The sequence below is a fragment of the Ovis aries genome, chromosome 2 (genome assembly GCF_016772045.2).
Source record: "Ovis aries strain OAR_USU_Benz2616 breed Rambouillet chromosome 2, ARS-UI_Ramb_v3.0, whole genome shotgun sequence".
Lineage (NCBI taxonomy): Eukaryota > Metazoa > Chordata > Mammalia > Artiodactyla > Bovidae > Ovis > Ovis aries.
Genome location: NC_056055.1, coordinates 175,061,612 through 175,088,309, shown reverse-complemented (window position 1 = coordinate 175,088,309; position 26,698 = coordinate 175,061,612). Strand labels below are relative to the sequence as shown.

The following is a 26,698-nucleotide window of genomic DNA, read 5'->3' as shown; positions in this document are numbered from 1 at the left end:
TCCACTGTTTCCCCATCTATTTCCCATGAAGTGATGGGACTAGATGCCATGATCTTCGTTTTCTGAATGTTGAGCTTTAAGCCAACTTTTTCACTTTCCTCTTTCACTTTCATCAAGAGGCTTTTTATTCCTCTTCGTTTCCTGCCATAAGGGTGGTGTCATCTGCATATCTGAGGTTATTGATATTTCTCCCGGCAATCTTGATTCCAGCTTGTGTTTCTTCCAGTCCTTTGTAGTGATCTCTAACCAACGACCTTACTCAAGGTCTGCGTTCAACCAAAACCTCCCCTCAGGTACACGCACTGTATATTATTACAGAAGGTGACTGTTGTATTTCTCTTCTTCAAGGTCGAGCTGATAAATTAAGTTCAGTAGAAACCAAAGCCTTGTAGTAAATCCCTACAAACCCCATTAAGTTTCATACCGAGAGACACCCATCCACAATAGCCACTAATCATAATAGAGAATTACATCGTCGCATAGAGTTCCATCCGGGGCGAGGATGATTTCCTCTTATTTAAGTTCTCAAAAAGAAGGGCATCTTCCGATGAGTAGCACCATTTCTCCTTCTCTTCGTAGACTGTGAAGCGGATCTCACGGTCGCCCCCTTAGCCGTACCGGCAAACCACAATTAACATTTCCTAAAATATTAACATTGTCAGACTTTATTTTGGGGGGCTTCAAAATCACTGCAGATGGTGACTGCAGCCATGAAATTAAAAGACGCTTACTCCTTGGAAGAAAATTATGAACAACCTAGATAACATATTGAAAAGCAGAAACATTACTTTGCCAACAAAGGTCCATCTAGTCAAGGCTATGGTTTTTCCAGTGGTCACGTATGGATGTGAGAGTTAGCCTGTGAAGAAAGCTGAGAATTCATGCTTTTGAACTGTGGTGTTGGAGAAGACTCTTGAGAGTCCCTTGGACTGCAAGGAGATCCAACCAGTCCATTCTGAAGATCAACCCTGGGATTTCTTTGGAAGGAATGATGCTAAAGCTGAAACTCCAGTACTTTGGCCACCTCATGTGAAGAGTTGACTCATTGGAAAAGATGCTGGGAGGTATTGGGGGCAGGAGGAGAAGGGGATGACAGAGGATGAGATGGCTGGATGGCATCACTGATTCGATGGACGTGAGTCTGAGTGAACTCCGGGAGTTGGTGATGGACAGGAAGGCCTGGCGTGCTCCGATTCATGGGGTCGCAAAGAGTCGGACACGACTGAGTGCCTGAACTGAACTGAACCGAAGAATATTAAAGGGACCAAGCCAAGACTACAATTCCCGTCATGCATCGCGAAGGCGCCACCGACGCCATTTAGCGATTAGTCATTCTTCCCTACGCCTCTTCCTATTTCCGAGACTGCAGCGCCTTGCGGCCTCGCGTGCGCGCGCACACTCCGACTTGCCAACGAGACAAGGCACAGGGGCGTGGCGCTTACGCTGACGTGTAGCGTCACGTGTCTCGGGGTGCGCCTCGCCTGCGCGTTCAATGGGCCGCTGACGGGCTTGCGCTCCTGTGCGGAGCCGGAGGCGGGGTGCGGACCGGCTGGGGCTGCGGGGCCCCCGGAGCTAGGCGACGGAGAGGGCGGGGCCAACTCCGGGACCGCGGCGACAACACACCGAGCGAGCGCCTCGGCCCGAGGGCAGCGATGCTGTGGTTCCAGGGCGCCATTCCGGCCGCCATCGCGTCGGCCAAGAGGAGCGGCGCGGTCTTCGTGGTGTTCGTGGCAGGTGAAGGAGGCGAGGGCCCGAGATGTGGCACGGACACCCCCTCCGGCCTACCTCCAACCCCAGGGGCCCCCAGCCTTTCCTCCGGGCCCCGAGAGGCCCGGCTGCCAGTCCCTGGCGTCTCAGCGCCTGCCCCGTCCGTTTGGAGTACACCTGGCCTGACCCCCACCGCTCGCTTTTCCCGGCCCCCCTGCGGGAGGCACGGTCCCGTCCTCGCCCCCAAAGCGCGCCGAGCCCCGCTGTCTCCCCGGTGCGGGGCGAGGGGACGGGTCGAGCAGGCCCTAGCCGCCCTGCTCGCGGTCGAGCCTGACTCCGCTCCGCCTGCGGAGTTGGACCGGCAGACCCCACCGTCGCCTCCTGGCGCCCCAGACGGAGTGCTCCACTTGGAGAGACCCACTTGGAGAGACTTTAACTCCCGTATAGTTAGTCTGTAGGTGAGGCGAGAGACGGGCCCTAAGACAGGCAGTTTTGCTTGTAATTAGTTGTGGACTTTCAGGAAGAAAGCTGTGTCATCGGTAATCAACAAAGAGAAACCACCTGATGTTTCACTGTTACTGGCTTTCGTGTTTTCCTGAAACGTAAACCTTTGAGGTCTATATAAATCGGATTTTTTTTTAATGCCATCGGAGTGAAGGATCTCATATGCAATAATTTGCAAGTGGAGTGTCTTTTAACCGTTTATTTAGAAGTAGACACACAAACATTGATTCTTTTTATTGTCTTCCTAGTATCATAGATACAGTTTTAGAATGTGTACTAACTCATCTATTCTGTGTTGCTCTGGGTTAGTTTGCTCCGTATTTTATTAGTGCAGTCTTCTAGATCTGCAGTACACTTGTGCCTCTGTGACGTTTTGCTGATCCTCATTACCTGAACCGAATTAGTATTTGCGACTACTGTTAATTTGAGGTGCATTATTTCAACTATTTGTGTTTAATAACGGTTTGTTCATTATTAACTATGGCTTGGAAGGCTCGGTAATAACCCGTAACTTTATGCACTGTAGTGAAAAGCAAGTTGCTGAAATATGAGTTTCACAACATTAAATTTGAAATTTTGAATTGTTTTAAATTATGGTAAAATTTTAACTCATTGCTGTTAATTAGAAGAGGTGGAGTAGTTCAGATTCTTTTATGCTGTTTTTTTAGAGTTATATTTCACATAATAAGTAACTGCTGTAAACCTATAAGAAAATAAGTGGATTAAAAAGAAAAGAAAGGGCTTCCCAGGTGGCTCAGTGGTAGAGAACCTGCCTGCCAATGCAGGAGACACAAGTTCAGTCCCTGATAGTGGAAGATCCCACATGCCCCGGAGCAGTTAAGCCCATGGGCCACAACTACTGAGCACACTCCCCGCAACTACTGAAGGCGCCCCCCCACCCCCCACCGGCCTAGAGCCCAGGCTGCGCAACAAGAGAAGTCAGCCAATGAGAAGCTTGTGCATTGCAACTAGAGAGCTGCCTCCACTCTTTAGGAAAAGAAAAGAAGCCTAAGCCCGGAGCAGCAAGGAAAACTCAGCACTGCCATAGATAAATAAAATCATAAGAAAAGGGAAAGGAAAATTAATGATACTGAATATGCTCATTAAGAGTGCAGTAATAGTTGTAACACCATTTTAAGTTGTGTTTTTCGCATATACTCTCAATTGATCCTGGACGTTGGTGGAATAGGGTTTATCATGCCCATTTTATCTATGAGGAAACTTAGGTCCACAGCGGCTAAGTGACAGACACCAGTGTCACAAAAAGAATATATATCTTTTCTTGACAGATTTATTTTTTTATCAGCTTCCAAAAAAGTGTCTTTTTTGTTTTTCCAGAGGAAAAAACAACCATTGTACAGACAGACGTTAGGTATACAACAGACCTTAGGTAGTTACTGAAATTGGTGTAGAAATCAGGAAATCTAAAGTCTTTATAGAATTTGTTACAACTTTTCTGTTTTGTGACCAGGGATGGGGCCCTCACCTCCTGCATTGGAAGAGGACAGGAGGAACTTTTCACCACTGGCCTGCCAGGGAAGTCCCCAGTAGTCATATTTTTAAACGGAAAGCACATTTGATCAGTGTCCAAAGGTTCCTTGAAGGCACTCTTGGACCAACCTGTTAATTTGAAAGAAATGCTAGGTTTAATTAACAAACATTTAGAAACCCATTTGGAAACAGTAGCACTAATTATTACAATAGAAAAATAAAGTTATAGGTCTTTGGGGCTTTGTGTCTATAATATATACCTTCTTCAATTTAAGTTTTTCTGATGAGCATGCATCATGTAACATGTTTTTAGAATATCAGTGACTGGTGAATGTTTGGAGGAGGACTATTAGCCCTCTGTGGAAGGAGTCGCTTCCACATCACTTGCCGCATTCTAATACTGTTACTTTCTCTAGAGTTTTAGGAAGTTAAATACCAAGACTGGGTAGAGTGTGTAGACAGTGCAGTCATGAAATTGCAACACTTATAGGTTGCTTAGACCTTTATTCTTTTTTTTAAAATGTATTTATTTAGTTGTGGCATGCAGATTTTTTAGTTGCTGTATGTGGGATCTAGTTCCTGATCAGGGATCGAACCTGGGCCCCATGGATTGGGAACATGAGTCTTAGCCACTGGACCTGCAGGGAAGTCCCTAGACCTTTATTCTTGACTTTGAAGAATATAGTCAGAACTCATGATTTTCTTAAATCTGAGGCCTTGACAGTAATGTGCCAACTCACTGGAAAATTAAAAAGATAGCTTTATAGTTGGAAGGAGTGGTCATAAATGTATACTTTGGTTCATATAGCCACTCAAGTGGGAAACATTTTAGGCAGATTGTTTATATTTTAGTGAAATTTTCATGGATGAATTAAAGAATATGTGGGATTACTGTTAAGAGACTGGAGAGGTTGCTACTAGTTAAGTCAAACAAGTATTTTCAAATTATTATAGGTGTGTAAATTGAAAGAAACTGAAACAGGTTTTGATTCTTTTCTTGGGGATGTACAGTAATTTGACAAGCATTCTGAAGCAGAGGTGTCTTGTCACTGGCTAGACAACTAAACACTGGTCATTGACTAGTGGTTCTAGTTGCCTAAAATCTCCTTGACCAACGCTATTTAATGCCTTTTTTTTTTTTGGTTAAAATAGACTAAAAAGCCATTTAGGTTTAGACCAGCTGAGTTTTTCTCTGTTGAAATTCCTGGTTGTAGGGTCTGCAACTGTTTCCGAGTTTGTACTGCTCTTTTTAAGTGGCTTTACTTTTGGATACTGCTAACACCACCAGGAATGTAATGTTATCTCCTGAAATCTTTGGCCCATCTAACTCCATAGCATAGTTCATAATTTGATTAAAAATAAGAAAGTAAAGATACCAAAGTTGGCAATTAAAAATCTCACCCAGTAGAGCTAAGGTAACTCTCGTTATGCAATTCCATTCAGTCTTACATCTCTGTTGGTCAGGCAGCTGTTGCACTCCACTGAGTCATGAGCAGACATTGCTAGTGGAGACGGAGCCCTTGAGAAGCTATCTGCATCGTACAGCCTAGGTGAGGGAGTGAAGAACATCAGCCTCAGGAGTGGCAGGTCCATCCTTCTAGCTGCCTGCTTGACATCCCCATTTGGATGCCTCACAAGACTTTCAAGCCTGAAAGTATTACTGTTTGAATCTGTTCCCCACCCCCTGGTACTCTGCTGCTAAGTTGCTTCAGTCATGTCCGACTCTGTGTGACCCCATAGACGGCAGCCCACCAGACTCCCCCGTCCCTGGGATTCTCGGGCAAGAACACTGGAGTGGGTTGCCGTTTCCTTTTCCAGTGCGTGAAAGTGAAGTCACTGAGTCATGTTCAACTCTCAGCGACCCCATGGACTGCAGCCTACCAGGCTCCTCCGTCCATGGGATTTTCCAGGCAAGAGTACTGGAGTGGGGTGCCATTGCCTTCTCCCCCTGGTACTCTGCTGCTAAGTAAATGGCACCACCTTATATCCAGTTGGATAAACCCAAGCATGGGAGTCATCTTTGCAGTCTCATCTTGTTTCCTGGTACCTAGTGTTCACAACACTCCTAACCATACAGCCCTTCCCCTCCACAGAAATTCCTTCTGCTTAGTGAACTTTTCTGGCTTGTGGCATGGTTTACCTCTTTGATCCTTTAGGTCCTACCTTAAATATCACCTCAGAGAGGCCTTGCCTGACCAATCTAAAGGGATCTGTTTTTTCAGAGCGTTTCTTACCATAATTATAGTTCACCAAACAGGTACCTTTTTTAGATTTTAAGCTCCACTGAGGGCATATAGTATCTCATTTGTTTTATATTTCGTTAGCACAGTGCCTAGCACAATATAAATGTGGAGTAAAATAGTGAATATATGAAAGAAAGAATGAATAAAAATAATCCCTTACACCTCACAGCCTTCTCTTAAGTGTATTAAGGATGTTCCTTTGTAGCTATTTTCTAGGTTGATAATCTTGTCATTTATTTGGAATCTTGCAGCTCTCGTCACCCCATAGTGTCTGAAGACATGCTCAGAATGATCTCATGGCAAATGATAGTTTTCCTGTCTGCTGCTTCAACATCTAGGCGTCTGCTAATGGGCATTCTTTTGGTCTTGGTCTGTGCATGCATTCTATCCCTGTCTACTTTTCCATGGCCATATTTCTCAAGCCCCTTATTACTGAATATTCCTGAATCTCATTTCACAAAAGATGTTTTCAGCCATGTAGCATTAGTCAAGTTTTGTAGGCATGCCAAGATTCTGTACCAGAAATTTAGTTATTCATTCTACAGAACACTTACTGAGAGCCTGCTGTACTCCAAGTATTTACTATATACTAGATTCTGTTGTAGATGTTTGAGTTATATCAGTAAATAAGAAGGAAAACAGTTCTTGCCCTCATGGAGCATGAGTTCTAGTGGAAGAAGACAGACAACAAACAGTAAATATGATAATAAGGAAAGCAAATCATCTATTAGAAGGTTATAAGTATTAGAGAAAAGTGGGAAATGAGAAAGCTTTGGAAATATCTGAAGTGTGTAATTTTATTTTTGCTGTGCTTTGTGGCTTGTGGGATCTTAGTTCCCAACCAGGGCTCAAACCTGTGCCCCTGCAATGAAAGTGCCGAGTCCTAACTACTGGACCGCCAGGGAATTCCCTGATCTGACTGTTAAAAGAAGGATGCTGCGTTAAGAGTAGACTGAGCAGGGAAACCAGCTAGGAGGCTATTGTAATCGTTATGTGTGGATATGATATTCCAGATATATTCCAGATAGATAGCATCAACTGAAGGCGAAAATAACTTAACTTTTTGGTCTGAGAACTGAAAGGATGGTGTTATCAATATCAAATAACTGAGATGGAGAAGACTAAGGGTAGATTAAATTGAGGAAGGGGAACACACATGGGAAGAAAACAACTTACGAAAGAGTAGGTATAGAAAGCTCTCATTTTTGTAAAGCAGAAAGTGTGATCTGAAAACATAGCTCTGCTAACCTTAGAAATATTTTTCAGTGACTTAACTCGGGTAAGTTTCCCTTTGCCCATCAATAAATGGTTATGCCAAAATCTAGATGTTACAGGTCTAAAATGGAAATAATCTCTTGATGAGTGTAATTTTTAAAATATTTTGTCACTGAGGTATTACATACAGTATATTAAGTAAAATATATTCAGTGAACAGCTAGGTGAATTTTTACAGATGAATACACTTATATAAAGATCAGTGTTTCCTATCATGACATTGCTTATGCAGAATCTAAAAAACACAAATGAATTTAATTACAAAATAGAAATAAACAGAAAATGAATTTATGGTAACTGCGGCAGGGCGGGGGGAAGGGTGGGTAGGGGTAGATTGGGATTGACATGTATACACACTACTGTATTTAAAATAGCCAATAAGAACCTACTGTATAGCACAGGGAACTCTGCTCAGTTTTCAAGACTAACCTAAATGGGAAAAGAATTTGAGAAAGAATAGGTACAGGTATATGTATAATTGAAAAGCTCTGCTGTATGCCTGAAACTGACACAGCATTGTCAATCATATGTGTATATATATAAACATTCCCAAGACCCCGGAGGCTCCTTCATCCTCTTTCCCAGTCAGTAGCACCTCCACCAAGGTAGCATGCATGCATGCTCAGTTCTGTCACCATAGATTAGTTTTGGATCAGCATACCTTTTGTAACTGGCATACCTCTAACAAAAGGCAGGTGCAGAACTGCAAACAGAATCACACCTGGCTTCTCTCTACCTTGGAGGGATTCTGGAGAATAAGTGGTGTGTGTGTGGAGGACATTAAACTCAACAGAAGGGTATTACATAAAGGAAAAGTATTGTACCTTTGTTTTCTAAAATCGTGTACAAAAGCCAAAATAGACACATTTCTGCCCATGAGTTCTAATTATTGTGATAACATTTGCATCGTAATTTGGATGTCTTTATTTAGAAACACTTTGTATAACCTAAATACCAGTATTTTCTTTTTCATTCCTTTTTGTTAATGTTAACAGTCACTTCATTTATGGAAAAATTCAGTTTTCAAATTTGGTAGAAAATAGTATTTGTGGGTTTACATTTTATTTGAAGTTCCAGATTTACAGGGAAAAGAATCAGCAGATACCGGCCTTATGCTATAAGAATGCTTGAAATGTTTTACAGGTGATGATGAGCAGTCTACACAAATGGCTGCAAGTTGGGAAGATGAGAAAGTGACAGAAGCATCTTCAAACAGTTTTGTTGCTATTAAAATCGATACCAAAAGGTTTGCTTATGTTTTACTCTTGTAATTTAAAAAAAAATTTTTTTAACCATTGTCTCTGGTTGTGATTTATGATTTATACTCTTGGACTATAAGAATGTTGATTTTTGTATACGGCATGTTGAGGGCTTATATTCTGATTGCCATTTTTCAAATTTCTCCTTATGTCTTATTGAAAAACTGATAAATTCTTGGTCTACCAAGCAGCTATGTGACATACACCAGTAATGCAAAGGAACTGTAATCCTCAGATTCTAAAAACTTGGAAGTAACTGTAACCAATATATTAAATATCTCTGAAAGGTTATGACCACTCTTTGGGATCCTATTCTTGAAAATGGAGTCATTTAATTCAGTAAAAATAAGAGCATTTATAGGCGCATCATAGTACCTGATAACCACAAGTCTGTTTCGTTTGTGAATATGTCCCTCTTCCCCCATTAAAATTTGTGTGTGTGTGATGGAAAATTTCAAGCATGCACAGCAGTGTTTGAGTAGTGTAGTCAGCCCTGCCTCCTCATCTTGGTCAACTACTTTGACAGCTGTCACTTCTTGGTTTGTTTTGTTTCATCTCTTCCCCCACCCATTTCAACCCATCCCATATAATTTTGAAGTAAATCTCAGTCATCATATCATTTCATCTATCAATATTTTGCTATGTCTCTGAAAGATAAGGATTCTTAATTTTTTAACATAATACTTCAAAAATTAATCTTAATTTCTTAATATCAAATATCTACCAAGTGTTTACATTCTCAGTTGTTTTATCAGTCAGGTTTTATTATTTAATTTATTACAGTTTGTTTGGCTCAGGATCCATTAAGATCTACACGTTGTGATGCGTTGATCACTGTCAGGCTCTTCACTCTGGAGGCTCCGCCTCTGGATCTCCCTCTGTCCTTTTCTTTGCAGTCTGTTTTTTTGAGAATCCAGGTGATTTGTTACATAGTTTCCCACAGTATAGGTTTTGTTCATTATAGTCCTGTCAGTGTCATTTAGGTTATTACTCTGTCCTCCATTTTCTGTAAACTGACAGTTGGATTCAGGTTCCCCCGCACCCCCCCCCCCCCCCCCCCGACTTAAGACTACTTGGTAGATGGTGGTATGTCTTCCATTCTTCCACGACAGGGTACATAATGCTCTGTTGTTTGTCTTTATGAGGTTAGCCACAGCCATCAGTGATAATGCCTGGAAACACTAGCAGTTTTAAAGTGGTATTTCTGTTCTTTTGGTATTAATAATATCAGAATGAAAATTACTATCAACATTAAAATAGAAATTTACCTGTAAGTTTGTAAACTTTTTATTAAAAATGTTTTCTTCATTAATAAAACATGAAGCAAATCATAGTAGTCTGCTTCCCAGTAGTTACTGCACTATACATTTATTGAGCTATAATCTTTTTTTTCTTCTGAAGAGTCTGTCATATCATTGATATTGTCCATTCTCTTTCAGAAGCACCTTTTAGAGTCAGTAATGGCAGGAGGAATGTAGGGGTTTGTTGGGAATGTGGAAGAAATGAGAATTTCAGAATTGTTGCGATTTATATACAGACTGATATATCTACCATTTTTAAAAACAAATTTCTATTAGCAGATGCAGGAGTACTTGTATATAGTATTGGTTGATGGTCGTTTCATTATGGACAGCTGGATGGGATCTAGTATGTCTTTTAAATTATGAAAAGTAAATTTAATTATATAATAATAAAGCTAATGTTCTAGGAACATGTTAGTATATTTTTATTTATGGAGGTATCTTGCATTGAAAATTGATTTTTAGAAAATGTATCAAAAGTTTACAGTGGTTATAGCTGAGAAAGTAGGATTCTTGATAATATTTTTCTTTATAGTGTTCTTTTACATTTTCAGACATTTTTATTATAATCATATCTCAGATTCGGAAAAAGACAAAGCAAATTTCTGGTTCTTTGAAGCATTAATTTGGTTCTTGGAATTACTCACCTACATTTATCAATGTCTTTTATTCATGTTATGAAGTCTCTCTCTCCCATCCCTGTACCTAACCACTCTTTGGAGGAAACCAAATCAAGAGAATACCATTGTTTTCCTCTCCCTTTTTTTTTTTTTTTTTTACAAAAATGATAGTAGTTTGATATACTTTTTTTTATTTTCCCTCTTTATAATTGCATGATTCACTAGTTTTTAACTGGTGGATATTTAGGTTGAGTCCTTTCATATTACAAAGTATTGCATTATCACTTGCACAAGTAATTCATAGGTATTAATATCTTCTTATTACAAGCTACAATATTGTATTTAGAAACACATGCTGCTGAGGAAGCAACATGGCAGATACTAAGCTGATTTTTAGGTACCTCATCTGACCACTAGTTTGTGGTTTGCAAGAGCAGGTGTCTCTCTAATTTGAAAATTATAAAACAAACCCAAAATGGTCTGTGAGATAAGGGATACGTTTTCCCCCTTTCAGTTGATAGCTATGAAAGGAACTTGTAGTTTCAGAAAACTTCTTGTAATTGGTACAGTACATTTTTATAAAAACAACTCAGTATTTGGGAAATACTTATATTCATCTCGTGATTTTTTTGTTTGATTTTGTTTTACAGTGAAGCCTGCCTACAATTTTCACAGATCTGTATCCTTTCCATGAAGAATCAGTTGTATATATATGAATATTGCTTGAGGATTTGCCTTTCTTTTGGTTGATGCATGACAATTAGAAATAATTAGTTTTTATTTAGGAACTGATGAATTCTTGTTTATGGAAACTTGATATTGCTAATTGTCCTTTAAGACAGTGCAGTGTATCAAATGGGGTCATGGGGAGTTTGTTGTGTTTTGTTTTTGTTTTTTTACTGTGAGGTGCATCATGTGGGATCCCACAACCAGGGATCCCATGGGTGGAACTCATCCCGCAGCCAGGGATCCCAGGGATGGAATCCATGCCCTCTGGAGTGGGAGTACAGAGTCTTAACCACTGGATTGCCAGGAAAGTCCCCTTGGGGAGCTTAAAATTGCGGTTACTATAGCTGGAAAGCAATATGATGCAGTTGGAATGTTATTTAATAGAAGTAGCTGGCAAGAGATAAGATAGATGTAAAAGTCATGATAGAGGGGAATGTAATGAGTGTTTTCCACTTACATATATGTGATAGAAATAAATCATAATTCATGTATCACATGTACTACAGGAATAGTGATAAACTAGTTGAAATTATTTTGTAAGCAGGTTAGCTTATTACATTGTGAAATTCACAAAGATTATTTTGCTTTTTTTTATCAGTAGTGTTTAATAAAATTATTCCCTTGTTTCTCATGAGTTGTTAGACTTGATAACACTGTGCAGATCCTGTAGTGTGTGTTCCATCGAGTTTTTTTATTGGAGACAGTGGAATTCCTTTGGAAGTAATAGCAGGAAGTATTTCTGCAGATGAACTTGTTACCAGAATCCACAAAGTCCGGCAGGTGAGAAGGAACAGAATTGGTTCTGTGTATAAACATTGGAAAATGATTTGTCAAGAACTTGACATTGGAATATTTTTGGAGTCACTCTTAAATATTCAGGAACTAGCCATGCTATTAAACTTAAAAGGTAGTAAATACTGTTCTGGACTCATTTTCAAAACCAGTTTATGAAGTTAGAGGTGCCTATACCTGAGTGACTTCTTATTCTCCCTTCCCTTTTCCTCTGTCACCCAGCCACACAATGTAGTCACTATTACTTTGTTGCAAGAGAGTATTGCTCTCACATTAAGGTCCTTAACAGTATATTACTTGACTTGTTTTACGGATCTTACTCAATTTCTCACTAGCATCCACTTTGGGCATATGGCTAATACAGCTTGTAACCTTTTTCCTTGAATTCTCATTTTAAGAAAAATCAACAGTGTGCTTTAAAAATCGCTTAATGCTCTTGTCACCTTGCTGTTGAATTCCATAATGTGATTATGTCATGTCTAGGACTATACATTTTAGATTGATTTACTTGGAAGGTTCAGTACTTCTCACTTCTGTGGAGTTTAGATTGACTTCCTCATTTTTGGTTTCATATACCATGGTAAATTTAAATTTAGATTCTTATCTGTAATTAAAATCAGTGTTTTTTCCTCCCTAGATGCATTCATTAAAAGGTGAAGCATCATTGGCAAATGGCAGCCAGTCAGAAGGTTCAGTCTCTACTCCATCTGCCTCATTTGAACATAACAACACTTCTGACAACTGTCAGTCCAGAAATGCAGAGCTCTGTGAGACGCCATCCACTGCTGATACAAAGTCAGATTCCGCAACAGGTGGGTACACTAAACACTCTGCTTCACTTTGAAGACTGTGGATTAATGTTTTTAAAAATAAAAATACTGTATTTTCCCCCTTCACATTCACTTAATTTAAAAGTTACAGACAGTTTTAGATACATATGTTTGTCATGTAGTGGAAGAAGGAGATAAAGTCAGTGATTGTGTCCTTCAAACCCAAATAGGTAACAGTCCAGAAAGCTGATAGTAGTAATTTCTGCTGCTGTGCTGTGGTTCAGGGACTATCATTATGACACTCATCAGTTTTGTAAATCTCTTCTCAGCCAGAGGATTTTGAAAGGTCCAAATGAACTGATGTATTTGGAATTATTTTTGTTAGCCTGTAGAGTACTGTACAGATTTAAGAGAATTGTATTTGCACTTTTAAAATTAGAATTAAAAGTTAATTGTAAAATAGAGCTTGTAGCAATAAGAGTTGTGACTGCAGAGGGGTTGATAGAAAAGGCAGAGAGAAATTCTATACAGTATTTTAAGGATCATGTACAATCAGAGTTGTTTTGTATAATACAGCTTTGTATCAGGCAATGTAGGGTTAGATACAGAATATTATCTTTTTATTCTGTTTACTCTGGCTGCCTTGGGTCTTCACTGCTGCTCAGAGGCTTTCTCTAGTTGTGGTGAGCCGGGGCCGCTCTTCAGCTGTAGCGCACAGGCTTCCTATTGCAGTGGCTTCTCTTACTGCAGAGCACGGGCTCTAGGGCGTGTGGACTTCAGCACTTGCAGCTCGTGGGCTCTAGAGCGCAGGTGCACGGTTCCTGGTTGCTCCAAGCCATGTGGAATCTTCCCGGCCGGGATCGAACCTGTGTCTCCTGCATTGGCATGTGCGTTTTTAACCACTGGACCACCAGGGAAGTCCAGGAAACTAGATGAGTATCTTAAAAGATGACCTGCTCCAGCTCCTGGGTAGATAATCGTCAAGCTTGTATTTGAATATATTTAATGAGAGGAGTTCATTACCTTGCTAGGAATCTTGTTCTGTTGTTGAACCCCTTAGGTTTTAGCAAAATTCTTCCCCATATTCGATGCTCTATAATTTCCCATTAACTTTCGTACTACTTAAAGAGTTACACATAACACTCTGGATTCTGTTATATTCCCACAAAGAGCATTCTTGTCTTTGGTTTAATAGGTAAATAACTTGGTTAGGCTCAGACAGTTATACTCTTCTATCTGAGGTGAGTAGCAACTCTAATCTTAGTTCTTTGTAGTTTTTTTGTTTGTTTGTGTGTTTAGCTTCATTATGGAAAATTTTAAACACAGAAGTAGAGAAAATAGTATAACAAATCTAACCCATTGCCTATCTTCCAACTATTTTTAACTCATGGCCATTATTGTTTCATCTGTGCTTCCTTTCCATATCTCCTTGCCACTTACTATTAGGATACACTTAGGCATTATATGATTTCATCTTTGAAAATGTTGATATTGAGACTTCCCTCATGGTCCAGTGGTTAGGACTTCCCCCATGTTCTCACTGCCAAGGGCCCAGGGAACTGAAATCCTATAAGCTGGGCAGCATGGAAAAAAAAAAAAGTATCTTAAAAAGCATTTTAGAAAATGGAAATAGAATGTGATTATCTCTTATGAATCCTAGAAAGTTTAACATTGATTCTTTTTTATCATTAATTATCTAGGCAATATTTATATTTACACTAAATTTTTCAGTTGGAGCTGGAGTCCAATATATCATCATTAGTCGGTGGTTTTCATAGATTCCCACTGTCATCAGTGGTTTTTTCCTATAGTTTCCCACAGTCTGGATTTGGTACATCCCTATGATAATTTGTAAAAATTCCTTTAAATTGGAAGTAACACTACAGGCTTGTTTTAGTTGTTGAAGTCAGGTTTATTCTTTATTCTTTTTTGTCATGACTACTTTATGGATGTTTCTGTGCATTTTTATCAGGAGATAAGTTATGCATGATAATCCACTTGTCTTTAAACCTAAAGACAGAATCTCCTCTAGTAATTTTACTGTGTTTGGATTTTTATCAGTTGTTTTAGCTGATTGCCATCCATTTTTCTTTGTTTATGAGTCGTAGATCCACCTCACTAATTGTTACACACAACACTTTTTTTCAGCTTGTTCACAGGTTATTTTCAGAAGTTTTCTTAAATATTTTTTGCTAATATCAAGATATAAATGACCTTGACATTCATTTTACTTACTAAAGAAAACATTAATTTCCTGTTGAACACACACTGGCTGCTAGAGGTTACCACTTCTTATTCAAAGGTTACATTCATGATACGCTAGTAAATATTTAACAAAAGTTTTTTGTAGTGGGGGAGAAAAGCCCTCATTTGTAGTGTTTACTAATTTCTGAAGTGTGAATAATCCTTTTGTGGCTGATTTCAAGTTATGTAGGTGATGCACTGAATGTCAGGGTAGGAGTACACGCACCCCATTGGTCTACTCTCTAATTCTAATAATTCCATTACTGCTGTATGGAATCACTGAATCACTTACTTCGCGCTGGTCCCAGTACAAGTTTCAGTGTTGTGCTTCTGTAGCATGGATTTCTCCTAACAAGTCTATGCAGTTTTTATAGATAAGGTAGTGAGATTGAATAACTTACTGAAGTGACAGAACAAGATTTAAGCCAGACTTTGTTGCTCTGCAGTCCAAACTGTTTCAAAGATCAAACATATAAGGAATAATTAAGTTGATAGTGAGTGGTAAGGAAGGAAATAGCAGAGGTTTTGAAACGGACTACCAGACCATAGCTATCCTCTACTGCAGGCCAGGACAAAATTCTGTCCTTCAAGAAATCCTTAAAACAATATTGGTGCATGAAATATTAGGTATGAAAAGCTTCTCTAAGGAATCATTGTGGTCTGCAGAAGCAGATCCCATGGGTCATCATAACTTTAGTAATACCAAGTATCATACTTGGCCTCTAGAGCTTCACGCTTTTTTTTTTTTTTTTGCCATGAGGCTTGTGGGACTAGGAATCTAACCTGTTCCCCCTGCAGTGGAACTGCAGAGTCCTAATCACTGGACCACCAGGAAATTCCCTAAAACTCTTGAATACCATAACCACAGCCACATATAGCATTTTTAATGAAAAGTAAATACAGTTGAAAAAGTCTGTCACCTGCATTAGTTTATTACCAGTGGTCAGTAGCCACACGTAACTGACCAATGGCTGCCCTAATGGATATCAAAGATACTGGGTCCTGCTGCTTTCCAGCAGAGCCTGTCCCTGGCTAGGGCATGCTTATTCTGCTTTTGTTATATTCCCTCCTGCCAGATTAATATTTCTGCATGTTTTATTTTAGTGCCTTTCAGCTGAGTAACTGCTTTATTTCCCACTTATATACTGTTATTCCAGGTCCAAACTTGCAGAGTTAGTAATAGTTCATTTCTTATCTCCTACTCCATCCCTAGGGAAAATATGTTTAAGAAACAAGATTGTTAACAGATGTTGTAACCCAAAAGATATATGTCTTTTTAAAAATTGGCATTCTTCTTTTGTTTTTCTTTTATTATTTAAGGAGGAGAAAGTTCAGGCCAGACCGCTGTGTCTCAAGAGCCTAGTGGATGTTCAAATCAGAGACCTACTGAAGACCTCACCGTCAGAGTGGAAAGGTTTGCTCTTATCTTTAGACACCGTGTTTTGTTATTAATAGACTGTGGTTTTCAGTTACTTCATTAATTTGAATTAGGGCTAAAATTACAAAAAAGTTTAAAATTCTAGGTTGAAATTTTTTACTTCTTGGCCAACTTATTTGTATCCATAGAAATTGTATTCTAGAAGTAAGAATTTGTGTATATCTGTGAAGTCATTGGTCTGCTTTAGGCCTGATAATTTTAACAGTCTCTTTTTCACTAGTATTTTGGTGTATGTGTTTCCATCTGCCACTTCTGCTTTTCTCTCTCTGTGTCACAGGGTAAGTTCCAGATGGGCAGCCAATTTTATGACTATGCACTGAGTGGGTTCTGCATATGTGGCTGTCTATTAAGTATCATGTGCTGTTAGTCTGATAATCAAATTTCTGACTTTTTGTAGCTTCTAGTTTAGTACTTTCTAATGTTACAGTAGTTATCAAATCATAATCTTGGTTCTTAAAAGGTACTTGAGTTAATGGTGAATGGATAAGCAGGAATATTTTAAAATCTTGACTTAACAATCACTCAGTGTTATATGGAAGTTAAGAAAAACTACTTAGACTTGATATTTTCTTGTTGACATAGATATTATGGGGAACCAAGAGTCATAATGATTGCTGTCATTGGGTTTTTGGGTTAGTTCATGCATGGTTCAGTATAAATGAGCTTCATTTTAGCAAAACCTCCTGCGACTCTGATTGTTCTTTATGAGGGTGACAGGGCCAGGATCTGGTGGTGCACAGCAGGATAGACCTCTCACCGTGGAGGGAAATGGTGTGTGTCTGGAAGAAGAGCAGTAGGGAACGAGAGTTTCAGAGGCTCTTCCTCTTCTGTTTCATTCTGCTTTGCTAACACCACATCCCTCACATGCACCCTTACTTGCATCGCCTTGGGATCCTAGAGTGAAGTTAGAACGAAAACTCAGGAAAGGATTTCGAGAATTGGAGGGAATGTGAAGAAACATGGCAGGTAGCCCTTTATTGTGAGGTGGGATCAAGTGCTATTTAATTGCTGTGGGAAAAGGGAGCTTCTGTTATTTAATAGTTTCCATTCTGGTGTGGTTTTTTTTTTTTGGGTACACCAAGTGAGTTGTGGGATCTTAGTTTTCCCCTACTAGGGATTGAACTCAGGCCCTTGGCAGTGAGAGCTAAGAGTACTAACCAGTGGACTCCCAGGGAATTCCCCCAAATAGTTTCCATTCTTACGTAAAGGGATGTCTACTAGTGTCTGCCTGTATGGTTCTGCAAATAGAATATAATAAGCCATTTTTAATTAAAAAATAACAATATGTACATATACTGGTGTGTATGTGTTACATAGGATAATGAGCCCCAGAAGATATTTGAAGACATGCACAAAATGCTTATACTAGTATTTGTGAAACTGGAATTAGAGGTTTCTTTGTTTTGTCCTTGGGTTGCCAAATTATCTTCATTGAACATTATTATTTTTATAGTTAGCCTGTCAGGACAGAGTGGTTTTAGAGTTGTTTGAGATTCCTTAACTGGAAAAAAAAACTTCAGAGTGCTCTTAGAAGATACATACACCTAATTTTTAAAAAACTTTTAAAAAGGAATTCTAATGTTGAAATTAGATAAAATGTTGAAAAGATCTCAATAATGAAACAGTTTTCACTGGGAGGTAACTATTAGCTGCTTGACGTTTTAAAAATTTGAGCCATGATCATATAATTAAATCATATAAGCACTTCAAATAAGCTTCATATAAGCTTATTACTGTGAAGCTGTAGTGACTGTGTATTGATTATACCATGTTTATTTATCTATTCTACTGATGATGGATGTTTGAATTATTTTCAGTTTGAGTTGGTTACGAATAGGATTGCTATGAACATTCTTTTATTACATGTCTTGGTGAATGTATCTTTCGGGTATGTTTTCAGGAGTGGGAATTCCTGGGTTGTAGATGCTGGCTGAACAGTTTCCCAAAGTGGTTATACAAGTTTATAATTTCCCTTAGTAGTAAGATGTTTCATGGGTCCTTTTTTTTCCCTCTAAAGTATTTCAGTTAATTTCTCTCTTAACTTTTTTTAGTGCACAGAATACTTCAAGTTTATAGCAGAACCCCTTCCTGTTGGGTCTTAAGTCCTTCTGACATCCTTTTTATGAAGAGGAAACCTGTGGACATTTGCTGAATTTTTCCTCTGGTGTTGCTGCATTCTAGTGCACCATTCATTTTTCTCACCATGTGCACCTAAACCTCATCATCTCTTTGGGGTCCTAAACCATCATCTTTGAACATCCCTTAGGTTTCTGGCTGAGTTCTTCAGCTGAGTTTTAACAAATGCATATGCCTGTGCAACCCAAACCCCTTTGAGAAAAAGTGCCATTAGTTTTAAAAAACTGAGATAAAATTCACATACCATAAAATGCAAAATGTATGCAGATTGGGTGGGTTTTTATATATTCACAAGGTTGTGGAACCATTACCACTGTCTGCTTTCAGAATCATTAGTTTTTAATTGATGAATTTCTCACAGTTCAAAATCAATTTTGGTGTTACTGGTCTTTATAAATGTTCGCCTTCAGCTTTTTGCCTTTATCAATTCTGTGCTATATTCCTCTTCTATGTAAGAGGTAAAGCATTTTTAAGTTTTTGATTTATATATATATATATATATATATATATATGTATTTTTTTAAGACATTTAAAAATCAATATCTGATGAATTCCCTGGTGGGCCAGTGGATTGGACTCTGTGCTTTTTCTGCCAAGGCCTCAGGTTTGATCCCTAATTGGAGAACTAAGACCCCAAAAGCCACATGGTGTAGCAAAAAAAAAATCAGTATCTGATAAATCAGGTGAGGAAAGGGAACTCTAGTGGTAAGTAGGAGGTAAGGCCCTTAGAGCTGGAGGGAGGCTTCTTATGGCTCCCCCTGACTCTTATGGATTTTTTTCAGGGCCAGGGGCTAGGTAGAGAAGTTGTTGCTTAACCTTTAGGAGTTTTGTTTATCTCCACATTTCCCCAGTTTTTAGCTAAAGAAATCTTCTAAATGTAATTTATTTCAATATAATGTATCTCAGTTAATGCATTTTTTTTAAACTTTCTCAGTTAATGTATTTTTTAAACTTTTAAAATACAGACTAACCAAAAAACTTGAAGAAAGGAGAGAAGAGAAAAGGAAAGAGGAAGAACAGGTAAATTGATATGCCTAGTATTTTTTCCTCTTGCTTTCCATGAGGGAATGTTTGATTTCTTGTTTAGCTTGGCACATGGGATGACTTCCTGGTCCTGTAGTTCAACATTGCAGCGCAGTAAGGGGCATTACCAGTCTTCTGTCGTAAAGTCACCGTGTACACTTTTTTGTGATTTTTGGAGATTGCTAGAAATAAATTAGATCATCTTTTCTCCCTTTGCAGTGAATCTTTTACACTAAGAATAAAGGGACTTGAATTAAAATTGATTTGATGCAGATCAAAGTTTTAGTTCCTTTTTGTGAAAAAGAAATGGGTAGACGTTTTGCTGAATATTTCCTCTGGTGGTGTTGTATTCTAGTTCACCATTCATTTTTCTTAAACTGTGCACCTAAACTTCATCATCTCTTCGGGGTTCTAATATACGAAGGTTATGTCTTCAGGCCAAATAAATGACTACTTTGTTGTCCTTGGAGGGACAACCTGTAATTCTGTTGGTTTTTTTTTTTTTTTTTTCCAAATTACATTGACCACATGATAATCTTTACAAAACTGCTGGCAAAGACTTATAAATTGATAGGATTTGACCATTGACCCATGCTGTTAATACATTCTACTAGACTCTTACATTTTGTGAAGTTGTTCTGTTGCTTTAGCTGTACCCTACAGCCAACTTACCCTGTGTACAAAATGGTATTGACAGAGGATTATTAGCCTTTGTTTCTGGTTCATAGAACTTACTTTTTCTTTAATTCAGAGAGAGATTAAGAAGGAAATTGAGAGGAGGAAAACTGGAAAAGAAATGTTGGATTATAAAAGAAAGCAAGAAGAAGAATTAACAAAAAGAATGTTAGAGGAAAGAAACAGAGAAAAGGCAGAAGATAGGGCAGCTCGAGAGCGTATAAAACAGCAGATTGCCCTGGTGAGTGTTGTTTATTTTTAATGCTTGACTCTAGAACATTGGTGAAATTGTTCTTCCAGGCACAGTGGTTTTGGTTTACTATCAGACAGGGTGCATAGAAACAGTAGATTTTAGTGACTGAGAGAGTACTAATTCTCAGTTTTCTTTTACTAGAAATTGTCTCTTTAATTAAAATACATTTAAGATTAAAACTGAGATAATCTTTTGAAGTAATTTTTCTCCATGTTATGTTATGAATTTTATCAGTAGTTAAAGATAGTTTTCAAGATTCTCAAGGAAAGAAGCCAAGAATTTGCTCCCTCACAGTCTCCTCTAGTCATAAGCATTCTTTTTTAGGACATTCAAAGGATTTAGGCACATGAAGCTTAGGATGGTTTTGCATCAGTTGGTTTTAGAATTAAGCAGTTGTAAAACTTATGAAAGCCTCCTTTCTTAATATTGTTTGTTCATGAATTCATTCAGTAAATATTGATTATCTACTGACCATGTTCCAGGCTTGAGAGAGTGACCAAAATCAAGTCTTGTTTGTTTAACAATAACTGTGATCCCTGACAGTTGATAAAACTAAAAAATATCAGATCCAGAGTGATGAAGTTCATGTATGGTTTTAAGGAATTCATGAGTATCTGTGTTCCATATTTTGGAAATGTGTAACTAGATATTTCTGGCAGTGAAAGATAATTAATATCTAACAACTGTTTTCAAGGACCGTGCAGAGAGAGCTGCTCGGTTTGCAAAGACAAAGGAAGAAGTAGAAGCTGCTAAAGCTGCTGCCCTGCTGGCCAAACAGGCAGAGATGGAAGTCAAGAGAGAGACTTCCACAAAAGAAAGAAGGTACTTTATTTCTTGCTAAAGTATATGTATGTATGTGGCGGCTAAGGAGAAAAGCAGTTGTGGGCTTCTCTTTAACACTGACTTATTCTGTGGCTTAATAAATAGTTCCAGAAGAATATACTGATCAGTTGGCAGCTGCCAATGGTATTTGTCATTGAATGTGAATGTATAGTGTTACAGTACTAAATACATAATGTTTTAAAGAAAGCCAAAATCTCTTTCAAGAGACAGAAAGCATGTTCATCAAAATGGTTATAGTGATGAGACCTCACAGAGGATATAAAATGGTTGGATAGCGTCACCAACTCAGTGGACATGAGTCTGAGCAAACTCTGGGAGACGATGAAGGACAGGGAAGCCTGGTATGCTGTAGTCGATGGGGTTGCAAAGAGTCGGACATGACTTAGAGATTGAACAACAGTGACATGTGTACTGGAATTCTTCAGTTGTCAGAATATCAAATCAAATAGGATTAAGCAGAAGAGGGAATCCCCTGGCTCTGCACCTGGGAGTTACAGTGATAGATTTGGTTAGGCATCGCTAGATCCAGGAACCTAAAGGGTATCATTACACCTTTTCTGTCTCTTTTTAATCTCCTGGTTTCTGTTTTAGCTTTATTCTCAGAGAAACTCTTTAGATATTGTCAGGAGAGCCTGGCACCTTCTTGATCTTGAGCTTCTGATCCTAGAGAGGAAAGAAGTGAATTCTCATTCACTGAGAATTCTGATTGGTCCTGCTTGGGTCAACATGGCCATTTCAATACCAATCACTTTATCACATGTATGGGCTAGCTGATTGGGGTAGTAGATGTGCCCACTCCTATGGTGAAGGAGATACGAGAAATATTACTGATAATCATACCAGAATGAGTGACATATTGGAGGGATTAGGCAGTTCCCCAAACAGAAGTGTGTTACAAAGACAGAAATTCAGATTTCTAGTACATGCTGCTAGTAGGATTACTGTTAATACTTATTTTCTTCTCTGTACTTTTCTGTATTTTCCATATCATAAAATTAACAAGCATTACTTTTGTAATCAGAATAATTACTTTAAAAATGTTTGTTGATTCATTTATTTTGGGCTGTGATGGATCGTAATTGCTGCGCATGGGCTTTCTCTAGTTGTAGTGAGCAGAGGCTACTCTTTGGTTGTGGTGAGCAGGCTTCTCATTGCAGCAGCTTCTTGTGGCAGAGCAGGGGCTCCAGAGCACAGGCTTCAGTAGTTGTAGCACATGGGCTTAAGCGCCCCAAAGCATGTGGGTCTTCCTAGACCAGGAAGTAGACCCATGTCCCCTGCATTGGTAGGCATATTCTTAACCACTAGGCCACCAGAGAAGAGCAGAAAAATGACTTTCTAAGAACTATTTCCCAAAACAAATCAAATACCTAAGAATATATTTAACAGAAGTGTAAAACTTATACACTGAGAACTAGAAAACATAATTGAAACAGTTAAAGACCTAACTAAATACATAGAAAGATACTTTGTTTTCATAGATCAGAAGACTTCTTATTGTTAAGGTGGCAATTACCCCCAAGCTGATTGACAGATTCAACACAGTCCCTATCAAAATCCCAGTTGGTTTTTTTGCCAAAATTTTTGCGGGGATTGGATTCTAAAGTATATATGGAAATGCAAGGTACCCAGAGCAGTCTGGAAAAAGAACAAAGTTCTCAGACTTCCTGATTTTAAATCTTAACTACAAAGGTACATCAACGAAGATATTGTGGTGTTGGCATAAGAATGGACATACAGATTGATGTACAGGCATACCTGGTTTGTTGTGCTAATGCTTTATTGTCGTTTTTTACAAATTGAAAGTTGTGTGGCAAACCTGTGTTGTCAGTTGATCACATTTTTTGCAATAAAGTATTTTTATTAAGATATGTACATGGTTTTTCTAGACATATGCTATTGCACACTTATTAGACTATAGTATAAATATAGCTTTTATGTGCACTGGGAAACCAGAAATTCCCTGTGACTTCCTTTATTATGATAACTTAATTGTGGTGGTGTGGAATCAATATCTCTGAGGTATGCCTATAAGAGGAATTTGAGTCTCTAGAAGTAAACCTGTATCTTTATGATCAGTTGATTTTTGAAAAGGATACCAAGACCATTCAATGGGGGAGAGAATGGTCTCTTCAACAAATGCTTCTTGGGCAAGTGGATATCCACGTGTAAAATAATAAACTTGAACCATTATCTCACACACCATATGGATCATCTACGTAAGTGTGAAAGTTAAAAAGTATAAACTCTTGTTGAGGGCGGGAAATAAGGACGTCTTGTGATCTTGGACTAGGCAGTCCTCTTAGACATGACAGCAAAAGCACAAGTGACAAAAGAAACCAACAGATAAGTTGGGCTTCACCGAAATGAAAGACTTTTGCGCCTCAGAAGATATCAAGAAAGGGAAAGGAAACCCACAGAATTGGAGGGGCTTCCCTAGTGCTCCAGTGGTTACAACTCCATGCTTCCACTGGAGGGGCATGGGTTTGATCCCTGGTCAGGGAATTGAGATCCCGCGTGCCATGTGGTGCAGTTAAAAAAAAGAATCGGAGAAAATATTTAGGCCATATATTTGATAAGGGACGGGTAACTGGAATATAAAAAGAAGACTTGAAATCAACAACAAAAAGCAAACAACCCAATATGAATATAGAGAAAGGATTTAAATAGATGTTTTCCCAGGGAAGATACACAAATAGTCAATAAGCACATGAAAAGATGCTCCTCATTATTAGTCATTAGGAAAATCAAATCAAAACCACACCTTCTAGGATGCCTCAATTTAAAGTGACCACCAAGTCTCAGCAAGAATGTGGAGATTTTGGAAGCTTCCTGCATTACTAATGGGATTATAAGTGGTACAACCACTTTGGAAAAAACAACCTGGCAGTTTCTCAAAATGCTAAGCAATTCTGCTCTTCAGTATACATCCGAGAGAGCTGAAAACAGTCTCCACGCAAATACCTGTGTGTGAGTATTCATAGCAGCATTCTTCATTATAGCCAAAACGTGCTAATAACCAAAATGTCCGTCAACTGAAGAATGGGTAAACATGCTGGATCCCATACAGTGGAGTAGTATTCACCAAAAAAAAGAATGGTGCAACATGTACGAACCTGAAAACAGAATGCTGTATGGCAAAAGCCAGAAGCCACCCATCTTACGATTCCATTGTATGAAACGCCAGAAACAGATAGATCCACAAAGACAGAGCAGACGAGGGGGGTGCCAGGGGCAGGGAGACGGAGGCATGGGACCAACTGCTGATGGGCTTTCGTTCTTTCTGGAGGGATAGGGATATTCTGGAATTAATGATGGTTGCACAGCTCTGACTATATTAAGAACCACTGAATTGTATATTTTAAAAGGATGAATTTTATGTGAATTATATTTCAAAATAGCTGTTGGTAAAAATAATGCGATTTCACTGTGAAAACATTTTTTTTCTAATTGGAGAAATATTTGACATAATTACTGAACAAGGAGTACAGCATGATGGTTTGATTTACATATATTTTGAAGTGATTGACACAACATGTTCAGCTAACATCCATCTTCTCATAAACACTTGGCCCTTGAATGATGCAAGAGTTGAGATTGCATCCAAGGTTGCGCCACCCTTAGACGTCTAGTCAGAAATCCACGTATAACTTTACAGTTGGCCTCCATATCTGTGGGTCTGCATCTGTGGACTGAATCAGCCATGGATAGTGCAGCACTATAGTATATATTGATTGAAAAACATTTCACCTATACATGGACCCGTGCATTTCAGACCCCTGTTGTACAAGGGCCACAGGGAGATAAAATATAAAGAAGAAAAAGCCTTTCCTTGTGGTGAGAGCTCTTAGGATTTACTCTCAACAGCTTTCCCTACACCACACAGCAGTGTTAGCTGTAGTCACCCTATTGTACATTACATCCCCAGTACTTATTTGCCTTAAACTGGAAGTGTGTACCTTTTGACCACCTTCCTCCAACTCCCCCTCCCTCACTGTCCATAAATTCCTGTTTTCATTACACAGTTTCACTTCCATCTTCTCCTAGATTTACAGTGAGAATTTGTAGAGGTAAAGATGCTGACTTAATTTTCACTTTCTTATAGCACTGTTGCGAGAATTCAGTTCCGTCTTCCAGATGGTTCTTCCTTTACAAATCAGTTCCCTTCTGATGCTCCTCTAGAAGAAGCTAGACAGTTTGCTGCACAGGTAAATTTATGTCGTGAGTTGTAATGAAGGTCGATGAATGGGTTATTAAGTGTAAGAGGGAAAAATTTCCAGGCAGAATTGGAAGAGTATGAGTAAGTGGTGACTTATCCCCAGGAGGGAGGCACAAGATTCCTCTGGGATGTTGTGGAGCTTCTGTCATGTATGAGTGCCATATGGGAACAGCATATCTGCTTGTTCTATGAAAAGAGGGATTTGCTGACACCGTATAATAGACTCTGGAAACTTTTCTAACTGCTCAGTGCATTGAGCTGGAGGAATGAAAAGCAAGTGATTTTCCAGAAGTCTAATCTAAAGAAGCTGTCCTCAATAAAAGATGCAGTTTTTCTTGGTCCTCTGCAAATTTTCTGCAAGTTTCTTAGAATGCTGTGGGGCTAGCAGTTTTCCCACCATCTGCTAATTGGTCAAACTAAAGATCAATAATCAGTCTATATTTGGCAACAAGTATCTTCCTCAGGAATTTACTTCCAGAACTTAGCCTTGTTCAAAATCTGAATGGGTGTGAAATAAACATCTTAGAAAATAAGATATGAGTACTTTCCAATTACTTTTTGTTCTGACAGATTATGTATTCAAAATGAGGCATGTACCAGTATTTCATGTATCACTTTAAGATTGAAATTAGGTTTCAGACTTTTCTACTAGATCTCTTTTGCATTTAGTCAGCTATGTCACTTAATAGGTCCCAATAAAAGGATACCTAAAAAGCTGCTTCCACTGGTGAGCTTAGCTGGACAATAAACTTATTTTATTAACTGTTTCCCCCAAGCTTTATAGTAGGATCCACTCCACATAGCCTTTTCCATTCCTCTTTTGCCTTGGGCCCCCACTTAGGGCCTCCTCAAATGGCCTGCCCTGGCCTGATTCTTTCGCTTCTGCCACAGGTAAGTGAGGCGATCACATGATTAAAGAGAGATCTCTGAATCAGTCATTTTGAATGTGTATGAGTTTGTAATATCTTACTTTAAAAAGGCTCCACTGTAAGGTTTTAAAACTTATTTTTATATTACAGACTGTTGGCAACACTTACGGTAACTTTTCATTAGCAACAATGTTTCCCAGGAGGGAATTTACCAAAGAAGATTATAAAAAGAAATTACTGGATTTGGAACTTGCCCCAAGTGCTTCAGTGGTACTGTTGCCAGTATGTATATGCATGTATATTTTTTCTA

The 26,698-nt window shown here is 38.7% G+C and overlaps 1 protein-coding gene across 2 annotated transcripts in view; it reads left to right on the top strand.

The window, feature by feature from the left end:
• Nucleotides 1–1,519: 1,519 nt before the first annotated feature.
• Nucleotides 1,520–26,698, top strand: part of UBXN4 (UBX domain protein 4) — a 29,619-nt gene continuing 4,440 nt past the window's right edge. For both annotated transcript variants that reach the window (XM_015093438.4, XM_060410068.1), the window contains exons 1-11: nucleotides 1,520–1,734; nucleotides 8,364–8,466; nucleotides 11,051–11,079; nucleotides 11,791–11,909; nucleotides 12,559–12,733; nucleotides 16,256–16,349; nucleotides 19,475–19,529; nucleotides 20,284–20,448; nucleotides 21,155–21,282; nucleotides 25,406–25,508; nucleotides 26,539–26,670. In XM_015093438.4, coding sequence (XP_014948924.1) covers nucleotides 1,653–1,734; nucleotides 8,364–8,466; nucleotides 11,051–11,079; nucleotides 11,791–11,909; nucleotides 12,559–12,733; nucleotides 16,256–16,349; nucleotides 19,475–19,529; nucleotides 20,284–20,448; nucleotides 21,155–21,282; nucleotides 25,406–25,508; nucleotides 26,539–26,670 — 1,185 coding nt within the window. In that variant the 5' untranslated portion in view covers nucleotides 1,520–1,652. The remainder of the gene's footprint in view (nucleotides 1,735–8,363; nucleotides 8,467–11,050; nucleotides 11,080–11,790; nucleotides 11,910–12,558; nucleotides 12,734–16,255; nucleotides 16,350–19,474; nucleotides 19,530–20,283; nucleotides 20,449–21,154; nucleotides 21,283–25,405; nucleotides 25,509–26,538; nucleotides 26,671–26,698) is intronic.